Genomic DNA, 22,076 nt, shown 5'->3' with positions numbered 1-22,076 from the left:
TCTGCATGTAAGTTCTAAAGGCAAATAAGGTAAATATCCAGGAAAGGCAATTGAAAATATTTTGAAAAATGTTGGAATCTTTGGAGTTGCATAATTAGGGTCTGTATCCACTGGAATCAAATGACAGCAATCCAGAAATCAATGTAGTTCATAGCATGGGTGGGTCATTTCATACTATCTGTGTTAGTGTCATACCAACAGAAGAGCAAACTGAGTGAAGCTAGAAATTTTTCTTTATTGTTCGCAACTGCAATTCTTAATTAGAACAGAAATATTGTGGTATATTTAGACCAAGGATTACGGATTCGATAATTACAATATCGTGTAAGTATATTCTGAATAAAAACAGTAATTGGATAAACCAAATTTTAATTTTAGTATTTTCCTTCCTGAAGAGGTATTCCTGTAAAAATTCTGAAAGGGAGCTTACATTTATGAAAACAAATTGAAGTGTGCCAGTGAATTTAATGGAGCTTGAAGAATGTAAGGAATGAATCAGGCACTGTGTGCGATTTGGTATTTAATAATTTAATACAAGTGTAGCAATGTTAAAGTAAGACTTTAATATAAAAATAAAATTCTGACAATATTAAATAAAAAAAATGCTGAAAACAGTATCAGGCGGTATATCTGTAGTCCATCCAAGGTTTACATGCACAAGGCTTTAAGGTCATGTAATTCAAAGGATCCGCACTCAGAAACATGTACAAGAACCTTCTGGAGGACCTTCAAGTGGGATGGTGGAAAAGGAACCAAAAAAAATAATTTACAATCTGTAGTGAGAAATTAATTCTGCAAACTGTCTTGCACATTATTTGTGGCCAGGATGATCATCTGATCAGTAATGCCAGTCCTGCCCCTATCCCCGCCACGCTTGCAAATGCAAAGAGCGCATTCCTCACCAACGATTCAGTGTCTTCTACATGAAAGAACTCCACAAATCCATCCTGAAGGGGGAGAGAGAGGAAAAAAAATTAAAAATTAACAATTAAAATATTGCTGAAAACGGCTTGACGTTGTTGTCATGACCTAGATGTGTTTAGGAAAAGTCGTCGGGATGCAAGTAGATGTTTGTATGGAGTACATACCCAGGCCTTGTTCTTGAGTAGCCATTGTCGCTGCTCTGAGAGCAGGTAGGAGGAGATCTGCTTCCCCACAGCCTCCACGCAGTGCTCCCGCCCAGTCTCCTTCAGGTATTTACACACCTCTGCCCCAAAGGCCACAAGGCTGGCAATACGCCCCCAGTTTGTGGTTCCATCACTGAATATTCTCTCAGCTACAGTTTTGATTACGGTCATGTCATCACTCTGCTGATTCAAACTTAGTTTTCCAATCATACCTGCGAGGGAAAAATATCAAACTGAGAAACCGGCAAAGAAGGAGATACCACAACAACATTGTCCTGCAGAAGAAAACTAGTCAAGTTCCAAGGGAATTCTCACTTCTGTAGCTACAGATGGAACAGCTGATTAAGTCACCAGTGACCAATGCAGATGTATCCTATTAACAGCCTAAAGTTTATGCAATTCACTGGCAACCATCCAGTGAAACAGGGGAAACATTTAACAGCCTACTATAGAGTAAGAACGTAAACGTTACTGAACCAGTAAGGACAGCCTATTTACATTTTAAATTGCATAAAGATGAAACAGCCACATCCGCGAACTTTGCTCCACTTTTCGGTTTTCTATGAGGAGAGTGATCTACCAAGGAAAGAGTATAAACTAGCTATCGGCGGAGCGGGTGAACTCCACTCCAGTACATTTTATGGGGCAATATAATTCACTTATGTAAAACAGCGGACATTTACAATTCAATTCAACTCGAGTCAGCTGAGCAACAAGCAAATGGTTATACAAATGGGAAACAGATCATCATATATCGCATACAAAACTGGCAGAATGAACTACAGTATGAACGTGCCTGCAGTTTTAGCAGCAGATTGTGCTAAGGCTGAGGTCCCCCACTAACATATCCTTTGCTTGGCTTTTGCTGATAAAGCAATGAAACTACGTGGAAGTCAAGGCGGTGCCTCGTTTCTGAGAAAGATTACAACCAAAGGCTTTGCGGTTTTTTTTTTTTTTTTTTAAATATATGCAGGTATACATGCGCGCGCAGACACAGTAGAACCCATTCTCCAAAATAAACATAGAAAGTGACAAATAATTTAATAGAAATACCGAGCAATCATTTAACTCCTTGCACTCCTGTGCGATACCAAAAACTGACATCTACAAGGCTTAGTCATAGGCCACAATACAAGTACTTTTAAAAGTAAATATTTATATCTGGGTAGAGGGATATCTTTCAGACACGATGACTTGCCGGCCATGATCCAACGGTACGGTTTATATGCTGCAATTGTCATGTTTTTGCACAGGGGTGAACTGACAATATCAACTGAATGTCATTTACTCCCTATTATTATGGTAAAGATAGTCGAAGCTCACACGAAAATTAACTGAATTCACCACACGCTACTTGGCTGTAAATTGCAAGGAACACGTAACCACGACCACAGCTTCAGGTCAGCGTAGCAAAGGAGTGTTTATTTACCATTGTAAGCAAACTTGTGTTTTTCGACAACAGTCGCCACCACCCGCTTCAGTGTGGAGAGCGCCTCGTTTCGTCTCTGTAATGTCGCACACAGCCCCGTGTATTCGGCGAAGAAAGTCGTGATTAATTCGCTAGTCTCTTGGTCCAGCATTTCGACGGCGCTGCGAGAGAAACCACAAATGGGTCCGTAAGCTGGCAAGTCGCCGTCCGGGGAAGTCGGCAGTGAGCCGACCGCGTTTGTGCTCCCGGGCAACCGGCTTCCCCGACACGGCTCTTTTTCAGAATCCCTTTTGGCGAGTCTTGTCGAGCAGGGACACACGTCCACCTCGTCCGTACAGTTGTCCAGCTCGTCGTCCCATAACCCGGAGGACTCCAGACAGGGTGTGTTTGCGGCTCTTGCAGACGAATCGAGACACTGCAAAATGCTTTTCCCCAGGACGCCATGGTGCAGGGGTCTGTGGTAGTTCATGCTCACCATAATCGGCGCGTAACTCTTCACGCTTTGTGGATTCATGTTCACAGAATATCCGCCACCCGACAGCGACGACGATAGATTGAAAATCTTCAGAGAATCCAGCTTTGAAACAGTTCCCTACCAGCTAATAGTAAGATCCCCTTGACTGTCATGAACGCAAACATCCAGCTTCCGCGATATTTGTACGGCCCACCGCGGAGGCGGAGCAGGTTCTCGAGTTCAAACACAAGACATAAAATTCTACTTAAATTATAGAAAAGCAGAGTCAGCTTTGATATAATATATTATTCGTACAAAACAATTATCATCATTTGTTATAATAGTGTTCTTGATTGAATATAATCTTTAAGTACATACATATACGTGACTGGTGACAACATCGCCACATGTTTTGAGAACTATCAGTGAGATGTTAAGGAACGTCGCGCACGTCAGTCATGAACTGCCTGAAATGATTCCCCCTCCCCCGTCGTGTGGTCATTATTGGTTGTGGTTCATTTAAGGTTGCAATAGCCTAAACTAATAGACTTAATGTTGTCAATAGATGGCGCCCATGCTCTTTATATTATATAAGTTTCACGTATGGCTCTTTGTAAGTTGTACTATGAAAGTGAGAGACGGTTGATCGTGGTGCGGTATGTAAAAACGAATATTAGAGAATGGTGGAGACACTGTTTGACAGTCTGTTGAGTTGCTCTAAATAAAACACCCAGGAATAGAGTTGAAGAAATTATGGATTCATTCTTTCAAAGCTTGGAAGAGCTGCGCGCCTAATTGCTCAACACTAAACAAATAAAATTAAAGTTCTCGCACATATTTTGAAAAAAAAAAAGTAGTAACCTTGACAAGTTAGCACTGTTGCCTCTTAGGCTTGGGCTTAGGTTCTGGTCACCGCCCGGGCTCTACATTTATGATCTCCGTGTCATCGTGGAGTTTCTTCCTGGGTCATGTCGCCTTTTTCTTGTTGTCGTTCTGCTTCCCTCTTGTGGTAAAAATCATTGAGTCAGTGAATATCATTGCCGCTTCACATTCCGCGACTATTGTGCATTCCGTTTGTGTGTCTGTCCTCCTTTTTATTTACAGCCCAAGTGACGCCCCTGTGACCTGTGAAGGAAGAAATCCTGTCCATGGTTAAATTGTACTTTCTATTAAAGAACAAGTGAATTATTTTGATCCAGACTAAAAATAGGACTTCCTGGAGAAATTCCTTTTATAAGGTCACAAGGAATCGACATCACTATACCCCTGTCCACCGTCAAAGTGCCTACAGTGGGCCTTCAAGTGTCGATACTGGACCTTGGAGCAATGGAAGAAGGTGGCCCTGGTCCAGTGAATCCCATTTTCTGTTGCATCATGTGGATGGCTGGGTATTTTTTTTTAAAGAATAACCAAAATTTTATCATAAAAGTAGTAAAATATAAATTAAAATGGTACAGAGGAGCACAAATCCAATTTATGTAAAATTTTATTTCAAATACTGACAAAAATTTCAGCACTTTTCACACACCACTAAAACAATCTTTTGTACATTTATACAGATTTAACTGAAATGCAATTGTTCATTTTCGAATTTATCTCAGTGTTTGATTCATAAATTGAAACTGTTAACTGTTACGTTGTGGGGGATACAGACATAATAGCAAAATGCTCCCCTGTTCAAAGGGTGACATTAGTGTTGCCAAGAAATGAAATATATAAAAAAACAGCCTCGTCAGAAATAGACTCTGGTCGAGGAGGGGGATTCAAGACTACATGGTTGTTGTTATATTATGATGTCTTGTAAATTCCAATGCAAACACTTTACAAAAAAAGCTACACAGTGGTCCTGAAGAGTCTTTCGCAGCATAACATATCCTAAAACCTCTTTGCAAACAGAGAAAAATATACCACTAATCAAAGTAATCACATGCCATTAGTACTCACAGATCATAGCACTTTGTTTTTACCTCATAACATTCAGACAGCTTCTAATTTGTCAAGATCAATTGCCAACTGACTTTTTTCAGTCTTATATTAATTAGTCCTAAGAAAAAAGTAAACAGTGTCATTCTTTTTGCAGAAAATGTGATATCACCCACCAGATTTATCATAGCTTCCATATTTTTGGATTGTTGTTACAATCCAAAGATCCATCGGTTATAAAAATATCAGATAATACAAATTTCTGAAAAGGGTAATTGTGTTACATTTCTGTTCCAGAATCAATAACTGAAGAAAAAAAAACAATTATTTACTGCCACTAAATGATGTCATAATTTCATTTGTCTTTGGGGATACTGCTTCATATGTGTCTATTTTTTTTAGTTTATTCTATATGGGGAATCTTGCATGTTACAATGAAAAAGAAATGACTAAAAATATCAGTGAGTCCACACTAAGAACAATCATTTTTAGTCATTTGTAATTGCTAGCTTTAAAAGGACTTAGACATGAATAGACTCACCCAGAATGCCTGTTTTTAAAGCTTTTCACCATATCATTCTTAAAAAAAAAAAAAAACCCTGTATAAGCAAGAAGGATGGGTACCACTTGTGTCGATTGAAGCCTAAATTATAAATCTAGCATTTATACAGATGCTCTGTGAAGGAGTGTTTAAATGTAAAGACGTTAATCAGCAGCAGGGTAACGTACACAGACGTGATTTGCAATGCTGTGCATGTATGTATATATATAAATATGCATGAGAGAACAGGAGAGTTTCTTACAGCATGACATGCTACTATAGCAAGAAAAATGGGTGCAACAAAACATAAAAGCAAGCAATGCAGGAAATAATAGAAATATTAAGGGATAAGATACAATTACAAGGGTGTAATGTTTATAGAGGATTTATAGCTATCATATGGAAACAAACCAATACAAAACCAAACTGGGATTTCTATTTACAGCATGATACTAACATCCTGTGACACTGTACAAAATAAAGATTGTTTTCTCACCCTGAGAACTAAAAATATGTACTAACAAACTTGCATAAGCGTGCACACGCGTGCATACACACATTTTCTCATTGTAATTGTTTTTAATGTCAATTTATGAGAATTTCTCACCACCAACACTTAAATCACTTAACTCCTATTGTTGGTCCTGCAGCACCAAATAAACTGAGATGACAAATATTCAAAATAAGCAAAGCCTTTATAATCATCACCAACAAAATCATTAACATGACTTAATGAATTGGTAAAATAATTATAGGCTATTCTACAGCTAGTTCACCTCGTTTCTAGTCCCACCTGATAAAACTTTTTAGCCTGTAATCTAGATCAAATAGTTGACATTCTCCATTTCTGAAACACAGTGCATTTCAATGTGATTTTCACAAAAACTGAACTCACAGAAAATTAGATCCTTTGGAAAACTTAATGATAATGCAAAATGCATGCAAATGCTTTGCCCTCTTAAGTCTCCCAGGAATATGTAAATAAGATTGCTAAAAGCCCACCCTGCAGATAAGTCTACGGTTATAAACAAATAATGAATGTAGTGTAAAGGCTTTTTTTTTTTTTTTAAATAAAGATTTGTTCAGCTCGGGCTTAGGTTTTTGGCTCAGATGAGTATAAAGTTTTGGAAGGCATTGTGGGATTATATACTGAACTAAATAATGGTAAATAAAAGGGATTGATTGTGATTTTCAAGCCCTTGGACCAGCACCCCCCCCCCCCCAAAAAAAACTCAAACCCCCCAATGAGTAAACCTATACAAGGCCAACCATGTATTGATTAAAGCTGTTAAATGCTTAACTTGGATATTAAAGTGAAATATGACAGAATCAAACCCTTCATCTGATTCAGTTTTGTATTAGGTGTTAAAGTAGAACATGTTCCTTAAAAATGCTAAATGCTCCTAACATTAACATCTCTGTGTTCCCGTGTTCCCTCTGTGGACAGACATACCCAAACTCAGAAATGCTTTGCCTTTTGATAACTGAACCTGAACCTGATTGTACCTGAAACAACTAGAAGTGCAAAATACATTCATCATAAAAGTGCTTGTATGCAAAATCTCTAGCATCCTTGGCTTCCAATGCAAATACGTCATACGCCCTTTTGTCATACAATCCATTTCCTGTAACTGCTTTTACAACCAGAGTTGTGCCTTAATGAATGGGGTGCAAGGCAGTGTATACCCTGGTCAGGGAACTAACCCATCACAGGGCACACACATACATTCTCTAACTCAATTGTAATTTAGAGTTATCGGTTCATCTAAACAGCATGTCTGTAGATAGTGAGAGGAGGTCTGAGTTCTCAGAAGAATTACACAGACATGTAAGAAGAATCTGCAAATTGGACAGTGAACTGACATGGAACTCCTGTGCATGGTACCACCTGAACAGCCGCCGAACCACCTTGCCCTTCCTAAACAAAACCAACTATTTTCTACAATCCCTTCTTTCATTCAGTCTTCAAAATAAATGCTTGTACAAAATGTAACTAACGTTAAAACTCGCTCTAATCTGGCGCCAACGCAAAAGCGACACAACCCATGATAATGACATAGTGTAATTATCTGAGGCGTTTCAATTATTCCAGACATCTTTAATCTTAAGTCTTTTGTGTGTAGCTTGCATTAAAAACACAGAACGTTCCTAGATATAGTGGGACATTATACTGACTTAACTGCCCCATTTCTGTGCATGATACATAAAATATATAGCAACATATAGGGCACTTATTCTGATACAATTAGGTCTCCCATCAATTATTAATGTTGCAGCTGCTGTTTTGAATATTTTATTGAAATGAGACTAAATAAAATCTGAAACGCCATCTTTGGTTATATACCCTTTGCTTCAGCCACACTTGGTCACAATATTTAGGTAGCTAATTACTCCACCATACCCTAGAATTAGTTCCCATTTAATGAGATTTACACAGTAGCATTCAGAAATAATCTACCTAACCTAAGCTAATATGTTGTTGCTGCTTGCCACATTCATCAGTTTTGAAGGAAATAACTGAAACAGGTACGCAATCAAATATTAAATGTGTGCTAAGAAGGATTCAAGTCCTGATCCAAGTTCGAGTAAAGTTACAGATTTCTCTCACATAGGAGGAAGGCAGATATACATACAAGGCAGCACATGTATTTGACAACATGTAGAAGCTTGAAAAAGCATCTCCACGTCTTGTGAAATCTCTCTTTAGGGAGTATACATCTCATCAATAATTTGCAATTTTGGCAGCAGTGAACTTGCTTCACAAAGCAACATGACTTTGTATTTCTGCTGACTGCAGCTGTTCCACTTGAACTTATCTGGGTTTACATTGATATGTTTACGTGTTCATGTACGAGTACTATTTTAAAAGCATCAATGCCCTTACAACAAGACTTCAGTAACACATTTTGATCATTCCTAATACAGATGTGTAGGGGGAAAAAACAAGGTCTATTTATTTGGACTCTACTCCATTTCTTTTGATGTTTCAAGCCTTTCCAAACAGATGGAAGTAACGTTGCAAAGCAAAGGATGTTAGACTGCACTGTATGCATGGGGAAAAGGTTTCCTAAAGCCTCCTCCCACCCCAAAATCAAATGTACTGACTTTTCCAGATGATCGCAGCAAGAGCAGCCTGACAGAAGAGACGTGTGTGATGTGCTAGCCTGCCAGCTTGCTGGTCACCAGTGACGATTTCCTCTGGGGCAGGTCTTGCGGTGTGGGAATGTGATCCCCTGTCACCAAGTTTTTGTCTGGCCCAGTGGCGGGCAGCTGCTTGTTCTTCATCTTCGCCTTGGCCATGTTGTAGTCGCCCGAGTCGAAGTACTTTTGCTGCAAAGGAAACCGAGAACTACATCAAAATGTGCCATCAAATATACTACATCAACATGTGCCGTCAAATACACTAGAGCTGGGAAAATCGTCTGACTGTAGTTCTTCCATTTGCCGATCGACACATTGTTCATTTAATTTAATTGCAAGCTATGAAAAGAACTGAAATATGTTACCTTAATCTTGCAAAATGCAATAAGGGTAATATTGAAACTATTGTGTAAGACCTCTAGTTTGTCTACCACAAAAAAAACACTAGGCTGAGCATACCTCTGAAACACTGATCTCTGGTTTCTGAATGACTTTGTGGTCATTTTCTAGTACATCTTGAAATTTCTTCTCCTAAATTCTCTTATATATCTTATAGTTGAAATCATTTATCACTTCTCATGTAATTCAGTTTCTTTGTATGCCATTTAACAAAAATAGTTTAATAATAAATAAGGAACACATCATGGTTACTTCAGTCCCAGCCCTAAATGAGATGTTAAGTGTATTTCAGGTCACAGTAACAGCATTTTGCATACAGGAATTTCATAATGCTAAAAAAGTTTTAATTCTATTGCTGATTTTGTCTCTTAGAAGCGTGACATTGCGGATACAGCTTACGATCTAGAGACCTGCTTGGAGAACTGACTCATTGATGGACCTTGTGACCATGATCACAGTTTATACCCTGTTTTTGTTTAAATCAGGTCAATTTTCTCTGTGTTCCATAATGTTAGCATTCCCTGAAGGGGCTGGGAAGCCAGTTGAAACCTGAGGTTTTTTTTTGTCCCTTCTCAGAAGTTTTTGGTTCCTCTCCTCTGTTGTCTTCTGGCATTCTCTCGCTCTTCTTCCATTATTCTTGTTTCATGTACCATTCCGTATGAATGATGTAATAACGCACTGCCACACACCCTGTACAAGCACAATGGGGCAACTTTGCTGTGGAAGGTGCTACACAAAGATAAAGCGAGTATTTTGAAAATGAGTGCAACTTCTGCATTAAATGTATATTTACCAGTGACAATGACAAGGAAACACATAAGAGAACTTCAACATACACCCTTTTGTAGTCTCTTCATCAAGAAGTCAGACCCCCCCGGCTTCTGCCCCAGGTTGGGGTACTTGGCTTTTAGCTTGGCCTCCTCTGCTTTCACTGGGTTGGAGTTCTTTTCCTGGGAATCCTGTCATGATGAAAAAAAAAGATCTTGTAAGAGCTCACTATCGTGTCTTTACATGACATAACTAAGGCACCTGGGCCTTTGCAAACCATCGGATTTCCATTAGATATAGATAGATATTTTTTTTTATTGTCAATTCACATTTTATGTGCAAGACATACATGAGAACCAAAATGCCGTTTCTCGCTCACTGGTGCGCGTACCAGTGCGTAGAATGCATATACATTCTATATAAAAAAAGACAGATAACAAGACACAAGACAAACTGACAAGGCAAGAGACATATCGACAAAAAAGGCAGTTGTGCAAATGGTAACAATAGATAAGGCAGTTGTGCAAATGGTAACAATAGATAAGGCAGTTGTGCAAATGGTAACAATAGATAAGGCAGTTGTGCAAATGGTAAACAATACAGTGCAAATGGTAGCAATCATATAAGTCAAATTCAAATTAGCAGCGGAAAGGAATGAAATGTAAACAGTCCTTGAGACTAAAGTGTAAAAAAAAGGAAAAAGAGGTAGTCAGTGAATATATTACTGTCCAGGGGTGGGGGGCAGAATGGAGGGGGTAATGGACAGAGTTCAGCCTCCTGACAGCCTGGTGGATAAACCTGTTTAAGAGAATTGTGGAGCCCGGAGGGTCCGGCACCGTCTCCCTGAAGGCAGGAGGCTGAAGTGTGAGTGTAAGGGGTGGGAGGAGTCTCCAGCAATGCTGATGGCTCTGCGGGTGAGGAGGGTATGGAGAGTGTCCGTGAGGGGGGGCAGGGAGGTGCCCATGATCTTGCTGGCTGTGTTCACTACCCGTTGCAGAGCCTTACGGCAGGAGGCAGAGCAGCTTCCGAACCACACAGCCGTACAGCCAGTGATGATACTCTCAATAGTGCCTCTGTAAAAAGAGAGCATGATGGGGGGTGGAACTTTCGCCCTCCTCAGTTTGCGGAGGAAGTAGAGGCATATTTGTGCCTTCTTGGTCAGTGATGTGGTGTTATTGATCCAGGAGAGATCCTCAAAGATGTGCACCCCCAGAAATTTGGTTGTTGTCACCCTCGCCACAGGAACGCTGTCGATGGTCAGTGAGGCATGCTGAGGAGGTCTTCTCCTGAAATCTATAACCAATTCTTTGGTCTTCCTCATATTGAGGAAGTGATTGTTCACTTTACACCATTGGACCAGTTGGTTCACCTCCCTTCTGTAGTTGTTTATGAGGCCCACTACAGTTGTGTTGTCCGCGTACTTGACGAAGTGGTTTGTGCTGTAGGTTGGCACACAGTCGTGTGTCAGTAGTGTAAAGAGTAGTGGGCTTAGCACACACCCCTGTGGAACCCCTGTGCTGAGCATCCTGGTCCTGGAGGTGTTGCTGCCGACCCGTACTTTATGTGTCCTCCCTGTTAGGAAGTCCCAGAAACACCCAGTTACAGACGGATGTTTTGAGTCCCAATTGTCCAAGTTTGTGAGTAAGCTGCTGGGGAACGATAGTATTCAATGCTGAACTGAATTCGAGGAACAGCATTCGTACATACGAGTTCTTTGAGTCGAGGTGTGTGAGGGCTGGATATAAAGCAGTGGAGATGGCATCATCTCTGGACCCGTTTGACCTGTAAGCAAACTGAAACGGGTCATGGGGGGGGGGGGGGGGTGGACTTGATGTTTTCCATGACCAGCCGCTCGAAGCACTTCATATTGGTGGATTTCAGCGCAACAGGCTGATAATCATCATAGCTGGATTGGTGGGGCTTTTTCGGAATCGGTATTAATGTGGAGGCTTTGAAACACGTGGGAACAGTTGCTTGGCACAGGGAGATATTAAAGATATCCGTCAGGACAACCTTGAGCTCCTCTGCACAGTCCTTTAGAACACGACCAGGTATGTTATCCGGTCCAGCTGCCTTGCGTGGGTTTATTTTGGAGAGAGTCTTCCACACGCTGGCTGTAGACAGACACACAGCCTGCTCTCCCTGGGGGAGGGGTGGTCTCTGTGCCGGTGTGTTGTTCTGTGTTTCAAAGCGACAGCAGAAGTCATTGAGACTGTTCAGCAAAGAGATGTCATTGTCACAAGTCTGGGGAGGTGGTTTGTAGTCCGTGAGGGTTTGAATGCCTCGCCAGAGGCTCCGTGCGTCTCCAGTGTTGCTGAAGTATCCAGATATTTTATTGCTATATTGCTGTTTTGCCATCTTGATTCCACGGGACAGGTCAGCTCGTGCTGGACCTAGGCCTGCAGTGTCACCGGCCCTGAAGGCTGCGTCCCGTGCTCTCAGGAGCCTGTGTACTGTGTATGTCAGCCATGGTTAGTGTAACAGTTTTGGTGTGAGTGACATCTTCAATGCATTTAGAGATGCATGCTGTAACAACATCAGTGTATTCCTCTATGTTTGTGTGGTTGTTTTGAGTGGCAGCTTGTTTGAAAATGTCCCAGTCTGTGGTAATTACAATTCATACTGCCCTTGAAAACACCTTCAGTCTACCTCAGCTTTATAAACAGGTCAAGCAAATAAACATGACTTCACTTGCTCAGAGCTACAAAATATATAGGACATATTTTGGCTTCAGTCTTGCTTAAACTTGTTAACATTCAAATACATTGTCAGAAAAAGAGGTAATAACTAAGCCATACTTATCTTTTAATTTAAAGACTAAAGGTTTTACGTTTACTTAACACACCCAAAGCAGACACTCTTTCCAGAAACTTTTTAGGCTATAAATGTTAAGTTCTAAATATTTCTTAAATTGTCATATCCTATTCATATTTTAAATAACCATCAACCACAAGAGTTCCAATAAAATCCACATTTTTAGCAACTGAAATACTACACCATTTTAAAATTGTTTTCCAGATAGCATGCTGAAGACAAATTGTAAGTTGTTTGCACTACTATAACACCATTTATTAGATTTTCAGTTGTAGTAAGGTCAGACTCTGATAACAAACTCCATTGATCGGCTGATTACCACTAATAATGACAATTATCAATTTTGCAATATCCAGTGATGCATGCCCAAGAGTGCATCTTGTCCTCTGCGTCCCAAGCAACCCTCAAATAGTTTAAATCGCTGCAATTCTAAATTAACAAACTATCCCTAAAAAGAAGCTCATAACACTTCAAATCTGGCCCAATTGAATTGGCAGGTCTTCCGAACCAAAGTAAATGAGCATTTTTTCATAAATAGGAAGGTGAGCATTTTTATAAATAAGAACAACTTGGTAGTAATCAGCTTTAGAATTAGTATGATCTATGTTTTTTCATTATGGTAATACGTTCACATAGTTTAAATTACACTTGCTATATCGATAATCATTCCAGCTATACAATAGCTTCGGCGATGCCCAAAGTTCCCTATTAGTGTCAGCCCGCCCAGCACTGATTTTTTCCTTATCTCTTTACTTGCTATTCAGTCACACGTTTCACTTAAACAGCTTTCTCCGAAGACCGTGGTTACTGTACCAGAACACGCTGCGTCGCCCCCACGCCAGCTCGGACCAATGGCGTCCAGGCGCCGACGTGCCAGCCAGGTGCTCAAACCAATGGCACCGGGAAAGCCCCGCGCGAGACCGGTGATTCCGTCTGTGCTCCAGTCTCCAAAAACACACAAGCGCCGCCGTATAACATACGAAACGACTACGGTAGTGTTTCTCCACTGATTTCTTAAAGGTTTCGCCACAGAAAATTTGCAGCCCCCCATAATAAACAGCCCGCTGCCTCAGCTGACGTTATTTACCTACCTACAGTGTATACAAGCAGAAGCGTACACACATAAAACAACCCACCTGTTTTTCCTCTTCGGACTCCAGCTGAGCCTCAGACTCCTGGTTTTCCAAGGACATGTTCTAACTGGATAAACCTGTACCCCTAATTCTACTTCTACAAAGATGGTACCTTTCTGCCCTTGTCGTGAGCTAAAACGCGTCCGCCGTCTGTACTATTTCTTTATTCTACCTAAAATGGCGCAAGACGACAGTGACATCATCGTGCGGGATCGCCATCACTGAGAGACACATACAGTAACCAATAGACTAAAGGAAAGCCCTATGTATATAAAAGTTTTAAAAAGCCAATAAATTTTAAATGATTTATTAAAGCCATTAATATAACATGATTGATATGTACGCATCTAATAACGACATTCTATATGCTAGTGCACATTTATACTGTTTTGTACTGTCGAAAAATCAGTCAGATTCAGTCATTGTCATTTGCTGTTTATTTTTAATGTTACCAATTATGTGGTATTCAGCAATGTAAATGGTATGTTTTTTTTTTACGTTTTTAAAAATTTCGATTGGATGCGTCTCTTAAAATTCCACGTGCTAATTTTATATATATTTTATTTTTATTAATTGGGCTATTTCTGATTTATAATAAGGAGACAAACATTAACTGCAAAGAGAAATATTTGCCCAATCGTCCAGAGAGTCCCCTCTGAATAAGTCGTTCTTGCTGAAAAACATTATTTATTGCTTAAAGTAAGTAGTTTTCTTACTTATTAAGCATATCGAATCGCAAAATAAAAAATTACAAATGGTTATGATGTCCATTGGACACCTTACACACAAAATTTTGGTACTAGATGACTGATTACTTTTTTCCACTAATGAGTAGAACGACAGTTGAGACAAAAATATGGCGCGAAAGTTGAAGGAAAAGCTAACGGCACCTGAAGATCATGGGATGTAGACAAAACTAGCTGGTACATTTGTCTAAACAATAGCCTAATTTAGCTAGGTTGGTTTTGATAAGGGTAATAGTATTGTGAATGTTAAATGCTCGACAATTTCATACACATTCCTCAAAACAATTTAGCTATTTTTATTTAAATCGATGGCAACTGGAGCCTAGTATTTCTTGTTAATAAGCTAGTGACAAAAGTACGTCTTTTCAGATATTGAATACATGTAGGTGGCCAATTGAAAACAGGCGTAGGTGGCTAATTGTGTGTACTTAGCAAGCATATTTGGGGGATTAACTAATCACGGTGCTGTCTGAGGTGTTTGACTTTGCCAGATGTGGTTTCCCAGCGTTTCTGCAGCCAGCTGACGAAGATCCCGCCCTGAGCCGTCATGGCTTGTGTGCAGCACGCCAGGACTGATCAGGTACCCACCTACTCAGCATCTATTCAATTGCCGAGAAAAATACGGTTAAATCTTTCTACGGTGCGTGAAACTGGCACATACGTATGTACAGATTCTGAATTGATGTATTTTGAAGTCACACTGACAGTGATTTAATCTAATAATACGATACAATACAGTGAATACACCGTCCATCACTTACCCAGTACCCAGTGTTTCCCACCCGGTCCTCGGGGACCCCCAAGACAGTCTTTGGTTTTGCTCCCTTGCAGCGTAGGGATCAGAAATGCGGACTGTCTGGGGGTCCCCGAGAACCGGGGTGGGAAAAAACTGCAGTACACCATTGTGATGTACAGTATAATACTGGCGGCCCTCGACTTGCGTAAAACTGAGTTAAGTAAATCCGGGTATACGCGAAAAATACCTGCGAAACATCGCCTTTACAGAAGCGCTAACCTAAAACGGTGAAATGCGCCTTTAAGTCATTTTACATTTTATTGTGTCATATGTGTTCCTTAGTACGTATTGGTAGGTTTACACGTTTTGTGCTGCGAGTTGTTTTCCATGATTTAGGAAGGTAAATCCGACATACGTGAAATTTGACTTACGTAGGAGCTTGTGAAATCGCACTGATTACTATGTTAGTCGACAACTGCCTGCACATTACTACTGAGCAATAATTGTGATATGGTCTCACTTGTATTTATTAATGTTACTTTTTGTCTATGTAGATTACACAGATTCTGCCAAATGTAGTTACAACGGAGCAGCAGTCCTTGGTGCTTGTGAAGAAATTGCTGGCCATAGCAGTTTCCTGTATCACTTACCTTAGGGGCCTGTTTCCAGAAAAAGCATATGGAAGCAAATATGTAGAAGGTAAACCAAAACAGAATAACACATTTTCATATATAGGTTACTTTTATTATCACAAGGTCTGAGTTATCATTTATTTTCTTGGCTTTCCCATGGGGGTGGCAAGGTGGTGCAGTGGTTAGCACTGTTGTCTCACACCCGGGTTCGAGTGTCTGCCTGGGTCACATGTGTGTGGAGTTTGCATGTTCTCCCCATGTCGTTGTGGGGTTTCCTCCGGGTACTCCGGTTTCCCCCCACGGTCCAAAGACATGCTGAGGCTGATTGGAGTTACTAAATTGTGCATGTGTGACTGAATGGTGTGTGAGTGTGCCCTGCGATGGGCTGGCCCCCCATCCTGGGTTGTTCCCCGCCTTGTGCCTGTAGATTCTGGGATAGGCTCTGGACCCCCCGTGACCCAAAAAGGATAAGCGGTTTGGAAAATAGATGGATGGATGGCTTTCCCATTTTATGTTAATTTTATTATTGTAACTCTACCAAGTATGGAAAAGAGGACAATAGATTATAAGAATTCCAATCGATCAGATAGGGGGAACTCTATATTTACACTGCCGGTTGTTCTTTATGTATAGAGCAAAAAGTGATGATACTGAGAGAAGAGAAGAGCTGCCCAGGGGCTAGTCAGATTGTACAGTGGTAAGAGATAACGGTGGTGAGAAGGTCTATATTATCTGGAAATACTGCTATGTCAAAACTCAGCTACCTCAGAGGATTAGATTATGTGTAGGCAGAAACACAAACCTGGTATGAGGTCATATACAGTGTAGACAAAAGAATAGTACAGCCCTTGAGATTTTATGGCTTAATTAGCACAGACATATTAAGGGTTTAGCCTAATTTTCACTAAGCCTCAAAATCAGAAAAAAGTGTATTTAAATAGACTTGGTACAGGACATCTACTTACGCAGTGGGTCACAAAGATATGGGTTGACAAACACTGCCTTAATGAATTAGGAGAATACAGTTACATTAACACAGAGGGTATTTAAGGTAAATATCATATCTCACTTATTATGTCCAGTCCATCACATGGCACCCCCAGACCCTCACACATGGTGCAAGGGTTATTAGTGTTTGTTTCTTCTTCATTTATGATTTTTGTACCCTGATTTACAGGTTGTATGGGTGCTTTGATGCCCTTCAGAAAAAATATGTAAGTAACATTTTAATTTCTTTCAATATTTAGTTTTTGGGTTTGGACAATTTCTGCTATTTTCATTGTAAAAAAACAACAGAATTATTTTTGAAATGCTGAAAAGAGAGTACTTATATAGTGTAAGGTTGTTGTCTTTTCAATGTTCCCTCACTTTGGATTTGTTTATTTTGGTATTGCCTGCCGCGGATTCAGAATTTATATGTTTTTATAAATGTGGTTTTCTATTTGTCTTGGCAAAATCCATGTTTGATTATGGTTGTCTGTCACTTTATGTGTGTCTAACTGCTGTAAATAAAATGGCAAAAACAATGCAAGCATTCTGTCATGGCTCATCCCTAGACTAAACTGTAACACTTAGAGTTCCCAGGCTCAGAGTATTAAGCTATAATGCAGGAGGCATAAGACTGAGTACTGATCTGAAGGCTAAATATGTATATGGCCTGTAGCGGAAGTGGACAGATTTTCCTTCAACTAATTCGTTGAGAATAAAGAGTCACAGTCTTAGAGTACTCAACTGGTTGGTTCAAACAAAATCTTGGTCTGGATTTTTACTTTCTGGATCTGCTACTGGTACTGCTCCTTGGGGTTTGTCTATGCTATAAAAACTGACTAACCTAAAAATGTGAAATAATTTTTCTTTTGTTTTCTTAGTTGCGAATGGTAGTCCTCTCTGTAAGTATCAATTTTTGAAAAGCCAATACTGCATTTTAAAGGTGAAATAAATTATTAAGAAATGTTTTTCTCTAGATTTATACTGATCCAGAAAACCCCCAGGTTAGTGAAATTCACCTTTTACCTTAATAGCTTTTCTTGTATCTCAGTAGCTTTTATATGAAACAGTTTGTAGTTTTAACATCAACACAGCTTTTCACTTAACTGTGGCTTTTTCGGTTAAGCAACTTGTTCAGCTGTGGTTCAGCAGTATCCCTTTTGGGCTTTTGAGGTTATCAGTCATTGACATTATAGCATGGTATTAGTCAGAAGTGGAAAGTTCAGGTTCAGAAAGTAGAAATCCAGACCAAGATTTTGTTTCCACCAACCACTTAAGTATTAAGAATCACATTAACAGACTACTCAACTGGTTAGTTAAAACAAGATCTAAGTCTGGATTTGTCCATTCTGAACCTGAACTTTCTACCTCTAGTGGAAATATATGATGTATAATTGTAAGTGCTATCTCTCATTCAGAAAGTTACAGAATGCTACCAGTTTAAAATTCAATACACCGAAAATGGGCCTGAAATGGACTCTGAAAGGTGAGCTGTAATGAAGTCTTTAAACAGTGAGAAATATTTCAGTGCTGCAAATCATTTAAGAATCATGGCTATGTGGTTAGCAGGCCATCCAGGGTGTTTGCCTGCCTTTCGATCTATGCTTCTCTGGGTAGGCAGCTGGGTCAACATGATTCTGTACTGGATAATTGCTTGGAAGATAAATAGATGGATGGATTGACATGAGATTTGGTTGTATTGATTGTAAATTAAGTTGTTTTTTTTCCCAGTCACACCAACAGGAAAATGATGAAGATGGGCTTAGGTGACACACGGAAAGCCAGCATCCTGCTTGTGCGTAAGCTGTATACATTGATGCAGAATCTGGGACCTCTGCCTGATAAGGTCTTCCTTAATATGAAGCTGTCCTACTATGATGAAGGTAAGCCTTTAATGTTGTTTCTTTGTGGAGGTACTCTGCTAATTTGCTCATAGGAAATGCCATAGATAAACATACACCAGAAATTATAGTTTGTAAAGTAACTGTCAATGTGTAACTGTTAATTAGGTTATTTTGTATTGGTCTGCAGCCGCTCAACAATTATCCATCCGTATGTACAGTGTGTTTAGTGTCCTGGGTTAAGAAACCCGAGCGTTGCAAAGATAGGTAGTATTTTTCTATTTGAAACTGTGATTCTCAGTAACCCCTCAAGACTATCAGCCTCCTGGCTTCAAGGATGCAGACAGCAACAGCATGTTGTTTGAGAAGGAACCTGTTCACCTCACCATGGGGAATGTAGTTACTCCCTTCCATACCTTGAAGGTGGATGTTACTACAGAGATGGAAAGGCTGGAAAAGGTATTAAAATGTAAAGCCAGGGAACCTGATCTTATAGATAAAGTCCCATATATAGGTGTATTATTATTGAGACACATTCGGATATATATCCATATATTTCAATTTCTTTCTAGCGTAGCCATTTCTGGAATGAAATATTAATAGACGGTCAAATTATTAGGAACCCAACTGTGATAATGAATAACTAGATGATATTTGTTATGTTTGCAGATAGATAATGAAGAGCTTGAATGTGAGCAGAAATGTACCATTAAGATGGCAGAGGAGACGCATGCTTTCGTAAACAACATTCTGCCTGCGGTTGAGGTAAGGCAGGGCCTGTCCGAGCTTGCATAGTAACGCATGATTAAAATATGCCTCACAATCAGTGCATGAGAAGCTTTAATTTGGTATTGGGTACAAATACATTTCAAGAAGAAAACTACACAGAATCCTTTTGGATAATTTTTGCATTGTTTGTATATTTTGTCATTTTATTGAAACCTTGAAGTATTTTGTCTCTTTAATGTTAGAATCACTCACCCTTTGAAATGGACAAGAACAAAAATCAGGTTGACATCCCAGGTAAACCCAACAAATAATACATATTACAAATGTAACTGGGTTGATATCATTTATTTATTGTTTCCTTTAATGAAGAAGGTGCAAATCTGAGTTGCCAAGAAAATGAAAAAATCATTAATAAGAGATTGGATTATTCAAAGCATTCTAAGGTAAGATTTTGATTTTTAGTCAATGCAGCACTTTTTTATTCACTTTTGTGTAGTAACACACATTGGTCCACATTTCAGAATAAAAAAAATACAATGTGTTACATTTTAGACGGATTTCCAAGTAAGGAAGACGGCAGATGTTGAAATGGCAGTCAGAAGAACAAGGAGTGGAAGAGTCATTTATCCTCCTTCGGCAAGTTTTCTTTATTAATAGTTCACTGAACCTCCCTCCCCCCAGCTTGTGTGGCTATTCTGAATTTGCCAGTATGGTGTTGCTGTTCCTAAAACACAGCTCAATGCCAAAAACTAGCCCAAAACAATTTGCATGTCTTGAGCTGCATAATTGAACACATATGCTGCTGGGAGCCAGTAGCATTGCAGTTCTTTTTTGACCTTCTGACCTGTTCGCTGAGATGAAATTTACCAGAATCATAGTCTTGGCAAATGGATTGCCAGATGTCCTATTAAAAGTCAAGCAAATCCAAACCATTTAAAAATAAACTTGCTTGTTAATTATTTTTAGCTTTGTGGGTTAGGAATGAACATAGACCTTCAAATAAAGGACATGTTTGCAAGTTTTTTTGTAGGATATTGCAGATTTCTAGAACCTCGCTGCTTGCGACTATATTATTATTATTGTGATATTATTCCAGTTTATTACTTATCATGCCATTCATTTCTGCAAGAAAACAGTTTTAGTCATACCACCATATTTCTTTGTTTTAATATTTCCAATAGTGATATTAATATGCTAGAATATTTGTGTTTTGCTTCCCTGTGTATTTCTGACTTTTTGTTGCTCTGTTAGAATAATGAATGTCTTTTTTCAGCATTATGATAAGGTATTTTATGTTAAATAGTGCCCACAACTCAATGAATATTGCATCAGATAGTTCTTGGAAGAAATGTATATGGAATCCTTTGGTTTGTTTATTTATTTTCTTTCAAAGAAAGAGAAAATGAGTTGTGTATCGCCGGCCAAAAAAAGATCTTCCACGAAGGAAACAATTTAAATTTAAGCATGATTCTGAGTAATATCAGTATTAAACCAAGAAATCAAATAATTCAGCGCAGTTGTAAACAAAATAAAATTAATTCATTTTGATATTCATAATATATTAATAGTTCATAGGTCACCTATTTGCACAGCTGATTGACCACACAAATGAAGGCCTCTCAACATTGAATCTCACATTTCTATCTGCAGAACTTTGTCTTCCCCTGCAGCCAAGAGGAAGCCATCATACCAAAGAGGCGCAAATTCAGTGAGCCAAAGGAGAGCTACTGAGTCCATCTTAGGAAAATGTGTCTCACACTGTGCTGCACTGAGACTTCACACGATGTTCCTAACCTTACCTACCTTAGATAGACTTCACATGGGATGAGAGGACTCTTAGCCAGTTAGCATAATATGCAATGTCACAAAGGTCATGAGCAATTTGCATATTACTGCCCCAGCTGCCTTATGTGCAGTAGTGCAGATTCCGGGTTAGTGGCACAGGGTAGCTTCTGTTCTGTGTTATAAATGCATTTTTGCCAGTAATCGTCTCTTATAGCAGTGACCAAGAGCTTGTTTGGGTGTTCAGCATTAACAGAATTTGTTGCATAAATTGATATGACTGGTGAGATGATGAATTTAAGAAGGAATTTTGGTTAACAGAAAAGACGTGATATGAGTCACATATTCCTTGTATGTATAAGCGCTTGTTCTAATTTTCTTTTGATTTTGAGTTCCATGTTAAAAGTGAGATATATTTAGTTATTTGCCTTCTTTTATGTTATGATTTTAGTGTTTTATAATATATAGAAATATAACAATACTTGCAGTGAAAGTGGTATACGAATAAAATAAAACATTTTGTTACCCAATTGACCAGTATATGCAATTTGATATCTATTTATCCAGAAACCTCCAGAGGGCGCTATACAGCATTAATTATACATTGTCACTCCATCCATTGTCGGTAATAGTTCATGCAGTTAGGATGATAGTTCACATCATGAACAGAATATATAGTATTATAAATATAATTACATATAATATGAGACAATAAATGAGTTCAAAGCGTAGAGCAAAATTGCCGTGGTTCCGAGGCGTCGCTTGCTGCACTTCAACACTCAGGTTCTAATTTGTCATTTGTGTCATGAGTGCCTACAACACGACCACTGTCACTGGCAGGGCTGCCTGTGAGGACTGTGTTGTCCCCATGGGTCTGGCGACCGTGGTGGAAGT

The 22,076-nt window shown here is 39.3% G+C and overlaps 3 protein-coding genes across 10 annotated transcripts; 1 reads left to right on the top strand and 2 right to left on the bottom strand.

Moving 5' to 3' along the window:
• Positions 1–507: 507 nt before the first annotated feature.
• Positions 508–3,705, bottom strand: mcl1b (MCL1 apoptosis regulator, BCL2 family member b). Its single transcript, XM_023801284.2, has 3 exons — positions 2,557–3,705; positions 1,089–1,339; positions 508–947 (listed from the first exon to the last, which is right to left on the bottom strand). The coding sequence occupies exons 1-3, from the start codon at positions 3,068–3,070 to the stop codon at positions 831–833; spliced, it is 882 nt and encodes a 293-aa protein (XP_023657052.2). The 5' UTR covers positions 3,071–3,705; the 3' UTR covers positions 508–830.
• A 773-nt stretch (positions 3,706–4,478) lies between these two features.
• Positions 4,479–13,873, bottom strand: ensab (endosulfine alpha b). Its single transcript, XM_023801285.2, has 3 exons — positions 13,733–13,873; positions 9,851–9,973; positions 4,479–8,804 (listed from the first exon to the last, which is right to left on the bottom strand). Exons 1-3 carry the CDS (start codon positions 13,787–13,789, stop codon positions 8,634–8,636), a joined length of 351 nt encoding a protein of 116 aa, XP_023657053.1. The 5' UTR covers positions 13,790–13,873; the 3' UTR covers positions 4,479–8,633.
• On the top strand, positions 13,714–21,716 carry hormad1 (HORMA domain containing 1). 8 transcript variants are annotated; one of them, XM_023801279.2, is made up of 15 exons: positions 13,714–13,837; positions 14,981–15,055; positions 15,766–15,910; positions 16,477–16,540; positions 17,021–17,057; positions 17,712–17,732; positions 17,808–17,834; positions 18,249–18,316; positions 18,562–18,713; positions 18,973–19,130; positions 19,341–19,436; positions 19,643–19,694; positions 19,770–19,843; positions 19,953–20,036; positions 21,051–21,716. In XM_023801279.2, the coding sequence occupies exons 2-15, from the start codon at positions 15,023–15,025 to the stop codon at positions 21,129–21,131; spliced, it is 1,092 nt and encodes a 363-aa protein (XP_023657047.1). In that variant the 5' UTR covers positions 13,714–13,837; positions 14,981–15,022; the 3' UTR covers positions 21,132–21,716. The 8 variants fall into 8 exon arrangements, with proteins under 8 accessions (XP_023657047.1, XP_023657046.1, XP_023657049.1 ...); XM_023801278.2 differs by lacking the exon at positions 13,714–13,837 and adding an exon at positions 14,365–14,428; XM_023801281.2 differs by lacking the exon at positions 13,714–13,837 and adding an exon at positions 14,565–14,652 and having other exon boundaries at positions 19,773–19,843.
• The last annotated feature ends 360 nt before the right edge of the window (positions 21,717–22,076 follow it).

This window comes from Paramormyrops kingsleyae, chromosome 9, assembly GCF_048594095.1.
Source record: "Paramormyrops kingsleyae isolate MSU_618 chromosome 9, PKINGS_0.4, whole genome shotgun sequence".
Lineage (NCBI taxonomy): Eukaryota > Metazoa > Chordata > Actinopteri > Osteoglossiformes > Mormyridae > Paramormyrops > Paramormyrops kingsleyae.
Note: the sequence above shows the minus strand (reverse complement) of the source record. Positions and strands in the feature narration are given on the sequence as shown.